This window comes from Benincasa hispida, chromosome 4, assembly GCF_009727055.1.
Source record: "Benincasa hispida cultivar B227 chromosome 4, ASM972705v1, whole genome shotgun sequence".
NCBI classification, from domain to species: domain Eukaryota; kingdom Viridiplantae; phylum Streptophyta; class Magnoliopsida; order Cucurbitales; family Cucurbitaceae; genus Benincasa; species Benincasa hispida.
Genome location: NC_052352.1, coordinates 60,991,031 through 60,997,665, shown reverse-complemented (window position 1 = coordinate 60,997,665; position 6,635 = coordinate 60,991,031). Strand labels below are relative to the sequence as shown.

Below are 6,635 nucleotides of genomic sequence, written 5' to 3'. Positions count from 1 at the left end.
ACAACTAGATTTGTCGCTAAGCAACCAAAAATTCCAAACAATCTTTATCATTTTTTTTTAATAGTAATGGGAACGCTATTCTTACCTGTACTCTTTTTCCTGTCTCTTAATCTTATCTACCTGTCTTACACTTCTTTTAATTTTATAAACAATTTTAAAATGAGAATGTGGTCCCCACTATGATGTCACCCCACCTACATTTCCAATAACATAAACTATGGTAGTAGGAAAATTTTTAAAAAATTACGCAAAACCCATCCATTAAAATAATTTAGGAATTATTTTAAATATTATAAAATGAACCAAAATATTTATAAATAATAATAAAATATCACAGTCTATCTTGATAGACTGTAATAGATAGTAATAGACTAGTATCTATATCTATTATGATATAAATAGATACAGATAGACTTCGATATTTTAATATTATGTGTAAATATTTTTAACACTTTTTTAATTTAAAATAATTTACCATGATTTAGGTTAAAATACCATTAAGTTGTTTAATTTTAATTTTTATACTAGATAGTCTAATTTTAATCTATATATCAATAAATCTTAAATTCAATCTCGTGAAATTATTTTTTTTTATCAAGATTAGTTAAATAACAAGAATAAATTTCATGCAAATAATAATAATAATAATAATATGTGAATATATTATCAAAATTTACAGTAAAAATGTTAATAGATGACAAAATATTTTTAAAAAATCAATAATAAACTAGTTGTGAAGACGAAATTTAAGATATTAAGACTATGTAATCAATCCATCCCAATATAAAAAGTGAGGTTTGCTTCCAAAAATTTGTTAAGAATATTATGTGAATTATAAATAATAAAAAAGACCCTTACAATTGCAACAAATTTGATTGCTCAAAATTAAGATTCGTTTGGATTGATTTGAGAAAAAAAATGTTTTTTAAAAAAAAACTTATTTTTTTGAAATACTTTTGACAAAAAATTTTAAAAATACACTTCAAAATCTAATTTGATTGATTGTCCAATATTTATTTTTCTAAAATAATTTATTTTTTAAAATTAAACACTTAGAAAATATATATATATATATATATTTTTTAAAAAAAACAAAATGCTTCATCATATAATACAATAATATTATTAAAAGTCTAGAATCTGCGGCATTTAACATTCCTCCACAGAGTTTAATTTTGCCCTTAAGACAAGGGCAAATTTACTAATATCTTTTTCCACGTGGCACAAAACAAGTGGCTCCTTCGGTCCAGTCAACCCCATTTTTAATTTTTTTTTTCGGAAAGGAAAAAAGGCTCCATCCTTTGACTTCAACTCCTCCCATTGAAGTTCTACTGCTTCTTCTTCTTCTTCTTTACCCGCGGGATGGGTCAGTCTTCTTCTCCTATTCGAAGGGAATGAGAAATTTGCAACGTTCTTTCAGGGCCTGGACTTGTCTTTCCTTGATGAACTGCGAGGATTTTGTAAATCTTCTTTTGGGTCGTCTTTATTTTCATATGCCTTGCGTATAAAAAACGAAATTCATGCAAAATTTCTGCATAGGTTCTTGTTTCTCTCTCCCTCTGCGAAATCTTCAATTAACGATAAATTTTGGGAACTGGGGTTGTTTATTCTTTACTTAATTTCAGTGTTATTAGGTGGGAGGTTTGGTTTGTTTCATCTACTGTACAGATTCTTGTTTGTTTTTTTTTCTCGATCTGATCTATGCTTTTGGAGCTTGTTCTGTTTTTCAATTTTGGAATTTTTTGGATGGCGTTCTGTTTTCTAATTACTGTTTTTGCTTTTTTATGTTCATTTCTTTCTAAATTTTTGTGGATTCTGTTCTGCCCAGCTCATGTGTTGGAAATTAATTCGTTGTTGTTTTAGTTGTTTGTGTCTCATTCGAGCAGTTAAAAAACTTTTTATGCTAGTGCGAAGTATGATAGTTTATGAAATTAGTGAAATTGGGTTGTCAATAAGAAGTGTTGATGTTGTGTTAACTGTTAAGATTAAATTGGGTGTTGAAGGTTGACTTTTCTTTATGACTTCTGATAAAATTAAATTATCTTAAATGATCAAATATCGACTTGAATTCTTAGATTTAGTTTGTGAAATAGGTTGTTGATGATTTAACTCAGGTGCGTTTGAACTTGTGTGATGTTATTTTCTTCCTAATTAATGTCAACTGTCATTTATTGAGTTTCATGCTAATTTTGAAGTAAGGAGAGTTTTGAGACTAATTATAGTTAACCTGTCCTTATGCATTTGAATTTCTAGTGTTGATTTAAAAACTTTTGTGTACCTGTTCATAGTTAAGTAAATATCTTAATGCTTATAATTTGACTGCAGATTTATGAAACATCTTCACTTACTGCTGAGGTGGGGCCATTAGGTGTTTGGAGAGACCAGTCTTTGGAACAACATGGCCACTGAATTGACTGCTAAAATTCGATTGGTTAAGTGTCCTAGATGTCGTCGGCTTCTTCCAGAGTTGCCTGATATTCCTGTTTACAAATGTGGTGGCTGTGATGCAATTCTCGTAGGTAAATGCTCCTCCACATTTCTGACAATGTAGATAGCTTTCAGGGAAACAAAACCACCAAGTTACTGACCTTTCATTTCCAGTATGCAAGTATATTTCACATTTTGATGTTTGAAGTTAGAAAGTTTTAGGATACGGGAAAAACTACTTTGATTTATGGTATTCTTTGTGTACTTCTGGAGTTCTTATTTCATTTCTGTCTTCTGGATTTCCCTGTATGTGATAACTGTTGTTTTCTTCCAAAGCTCTTATTAGTTTTATCTTAAACCTTCATGCAGCAACAAGTCGAAGAGACAGTTCCCACAATACAGAATTGGGTTCACAAAACAGAGGTTCTACCCAGAGGCGTGAAGTTGATCCCCCTTCTGAAGATACGCAGACGGGCATTTCAAACCATGAAGCAATTATTCCACATCATGGCGAGTCTAATTTGGGCTTAAACAATGGGAGAGATACAAATGAATCTGGAGAATTGAGCAGCGAGAATCTTGTTCATTCGACTTTGAGCGTGCAGCAAAGGAACACTAGAAATGATGATGAATCTCATCATGAGAATGGCGAACTCTCTGATGGAGATCTCTTAAAAGCAGAGGAAGCTAGCATTTCTTCATCAAGTCATGAAGCTATTATTCCGTCCTCTGGTGAGTGTGTTATCGATCCAGATGCTGAGGAGGACCAAGATGAATTTGGAGGTAGTAGCAGTGAGCAACTTGTTCGTAGGAAGTTGGTTGAACGGCAAACCTATGCCAGAAACGACAATAAATCTGATGCTGGTAATGACAGGCCATCAGGATTTTCAAATCAAGTTGGTTCTGAAGAAGAGTCTGCTAATCGTGATAATGGCAAGCTCCCATGCAGAGATGCTCCAGAACAAGAGGAATATTGCATTTCAAGTCCTGAAGCAACTATCCCATCCTCTGGTGAGTGTTTTATAGACCCAAATGATGTGAAGGGCCTGAAGGAATGTAGCGACGTTAGTCAGCAGCAGCTTGCTCATGTAAAGACAAGTGAATGCCTAAAGAATGCTGGAAGCAATGATGAATCCCTTGCATGTCACGACAATCAACCGAGGTGCTCAAATCAATCCTATTCTAGAATTGAATTTGCTTCTCATGGGAATGCTGATCTCTCAGGACGAGATCCTACAAAAGCAGTGGAAACTAGCACTTCAATTCATGAAGTAATGACAATCCCATTCTCTGGCGAGTCTAATTTGGATCCAAATTATGAGAAAGATCAAAAGGAAGAAGAAGAAAGCCACAGCGAGCAACTTGTTCAGACATCTTTTGGTGAACACAAAAAGAATGCCAGTAATATTGATGGATCTCCTGCTCGCCATGACGAGCAATCTGGATCTTCAGATCAAGTATCTTCTTCGAATGAGGTTGCTAATCGTGAGAATGACAGGCACTCAAGTGGAGACTGTTCGGAAGATGAGATAATTGATGAAATCTTACTGTTGGGAGAAGAAAGTCCAGAAGCTGATGATAGTAAGGAGATTCATTCTAATTTAGAAAGATCAGGTATTTCAAACGCATTAGCTACACAAGTGGGAACAAGCATTTCATCTAAGAATCTTGCTCCTCTTGCTGAACAAGCAGAGGCACCTGAGGAAACTATTAGCCATGGTTCCAATCGCCGAATTCCTGTAGAAAATTTTGCATGTATGGAAGTGAATCAGTGCTCTGAACCAAGTGGTGACCTTCCTGGTATGGCCAAATTTTTAACAACCAAACGTTCTTTTGCATGTGATGCAAGTGTACCTTCATATGATGGAATGGATGATCAGTTCTTAGACCATCGTAGACGTTCATTACAGAACAATCATGAAGCTGCCAACTTTCTTACCACTGTCGAACGTACAAGAAGGGAAGAGTCCTTGATGAACAGCAACGCAATGGCGAGAGATCCTGAAATTCCAATTGAAGGAAGGAATTCCCAGGAAATTTTGTCTCATAAGAAGCATTATGGCGTAGAATACCGTGAAAGGAATCAAAATGATATACTGCAACATAGAAGACAGGATATTTCAATGCAAAGTAGAAGCAGATTAAGGAGAGAGAAATACCAAAGTAAGTTGTCGTTACTTGGAGGCAACTGCCAAGGTGGCTATGAAAGTGGCAGCGCTTCTAGTTCTGCGTTTGATGAGCCCCATGATTCAAGAATGCATTCATCAGACAATTTTCTGGACCATGATGAGGACAAGGTTAAATTGTTGAGAATGGTTTATGAACTGCAGGATCAGCTAGAGAAAAGCTGCAATTTAAACGGGAATGCGAGTGAAAGGGTATCCATGGGTTCTGTGCAGAAGGATGGATGGGTGCCAATGTACTACAATCATCAGATTCCTCAGGAGGAAATCTGGCATGACTCAGAATATCCTTCTTACTACCGAAGAAGCGGGCCTCAAACTAATTATCCCGGACAGCATTCTTTGTCACGGATGACTTCTGCTGTAAAGGCTGTTAGTGGTCCTCAAGTTAATTATCCTGGACAACATTCGTTCGGCATGGAACACTTCCCTGAAAACTTCCCTCACTCAAGGCAGATGCTTCCATCTGAACACTGGCATAATCAAGGGGCCCATATGCCGCATATTGATCACGACTATTATAGTCAATACAGCTCATGTTCATCTAGTCCCCAACATTTTCGAAGCACGCAGTTATCTACAAGGGGCATTCATATGCAATCTGATTATTTGAGCCATCGAAATCATGGGAGGAATTATTTGAGAGAGAAAAATCATTTGGCCAAGCATCATCTACGGCCGATGGCTGGAGGTGCCCCTTTCATAACTTGTTACTACTGCTTAAAGCTACTGCAGATTCCTGCTGAATTTCTCTTGGTGAAAAGGCAATGCAACCGGCTCAAGTGTGGTAATTGCTCAAAAGTTCTTGAGTTCTCCCTTCAGAGCAGAACTCATATTGTTCCATATGTTCAGAGTGTTGCAGAACCTCCATCACACGAGGCCAATGAACACGATGATTATTCTCTCGCTAACGGCAAACGTGGCTCAAGAGAAATAGACGATTCCAATGTCTTACCGCCTTCGTCCCAACAAGACACAAAGAAAGAACTTGGTTCAAAGCAGTCTCAAAACAAATTTGAGCATATAAAGAAAAGTTACCAATCTGGTGATCCGTCCTCCCATGCCTACATGGCTGATAAGTTGTCCTCTGAAGTTGGAAAATTCTCGACCAAGTCAAATTCCCCGCTTCATCGACTCATGGGCTATTCTTCTCCAAGCCAAGTCTTTAAAGGGTTGGATGCATCAAGAAGAAGCATGCAGAGGAAATACTAAGGTAGTGTTTGGTTGGCAGAATGAAACAGAGAGAATTTATCAAAGTAAGAAAGGAATGGAATGGAAACGATTAGTTCTTCTGGAATCCGACATTAGAGTTGATGATTATGATTTTAGATCACTGAATAACTGATGAAGCTGTAACATTTGGGATGTGCTAATAGTGCGATGCATTACGAGCTCAACCACGTTCTCAGCGATCTTCCACGTAAAATAGCGATGCCTTTTGAGCTCGACCATGTTCTCAGCGATCTTCCACATATAAATAATGTATTTAGAGATTCATTGTAATATAGGCAGCTACCTTTTGCTTCTATGATTTGTATTTAACACAGGTTACAGAAGAGGTGTTTGATATGTTGTTCTATAATAATAGAGACAGGAGTCTGTTACATAAAGGTTATGTATATTACATTCTTATGTAGAACGGAAAGACAATAGCATTTGAGTGATTTATTACATGCATGGCTAGTTTTGAAGGTTGAGGACAACCACTCCCGAGTTTTAAACTTACACTTAGCCAAGCCTGGAATGATAATAATTTTAGGGATTATTTGACATTTATAATTGAGAACTTTTTGTGAGTTGAGAAATTTTTTACCTTAAAAAGGGGTTTAGGGTTTGTGTCAAATTAGTCTCTACGTCTAGATTTCAAAATTGAACAATCAAATCTCTAGATTTAGGAAAGCCGAAAAGGGGTATAGAAGAGAATAAAGAGAGTCAGATAAAAGAAAAAGAGCAATGATTAATTGAATATAATCTCATGCATCCCATTTTTCCTATATAGTAAAAGAAAAATAAAAATAATCTATT

The 6,635-nt window shown here is 35.7% G+C and overlaps 1 protein-coding gene across 3 annotated transcripts; it reads left to right on the top strand.

The window, feature by feature from the left end:
- Positions 1-1,303: 1,303 nt before the first annotated feature.
- Positions 1,304-6,281, top strand: LOC120075389. 3 transcript variants are annotated; one of them, XM_039028737.1, is made up of 3 exons: positions 1,304-1,460; positions 2,326-2,519; positions 2,797-6,281. In XM_039028737.1, exons 2-3 carry the CDS (start codon positions 2,399-2,401, stop codon positions 5,820-5,822), a joined length of 3,147 nt encoding a protein of 1,048 aa, XP_038884665.1. In that variant the 5' UTR covers positions 1,304-1,460; positions 2,326-2,398; the 3' UTR covers positions 5,823-6,281. The 3 variants fall into 3 exon arrangements, with proteins under 3 accessions (XP_038884665.1, XP_038884663.1, XP_038884664.1); XM_039028735.1 differs by having other exon boundaries at positions 1,305-1,539; XM_039028736.1 differs by having other exon boundaries at positions 1,305-1,634.
- The last annotated feature ends 354 nt before the right edge of the window (positions 6,282-6,635 follow it).

Coding starts and splice junctions, on each gene's coding strand:
- LOC120075389 (XM_039028737.1), top strand. CDS start 2,399: ATGGCCACTGAATTGACTGCTAAAATTCGATTGGTTAAGTGTCCTAGA. Junction 2,520..2,796: donor CTGTGATGCAATTCTCGTAG/GTAAATGCTCCT, acceptor ACCTTCATGCAG/CAACAAGTCGAAGAGACAGT.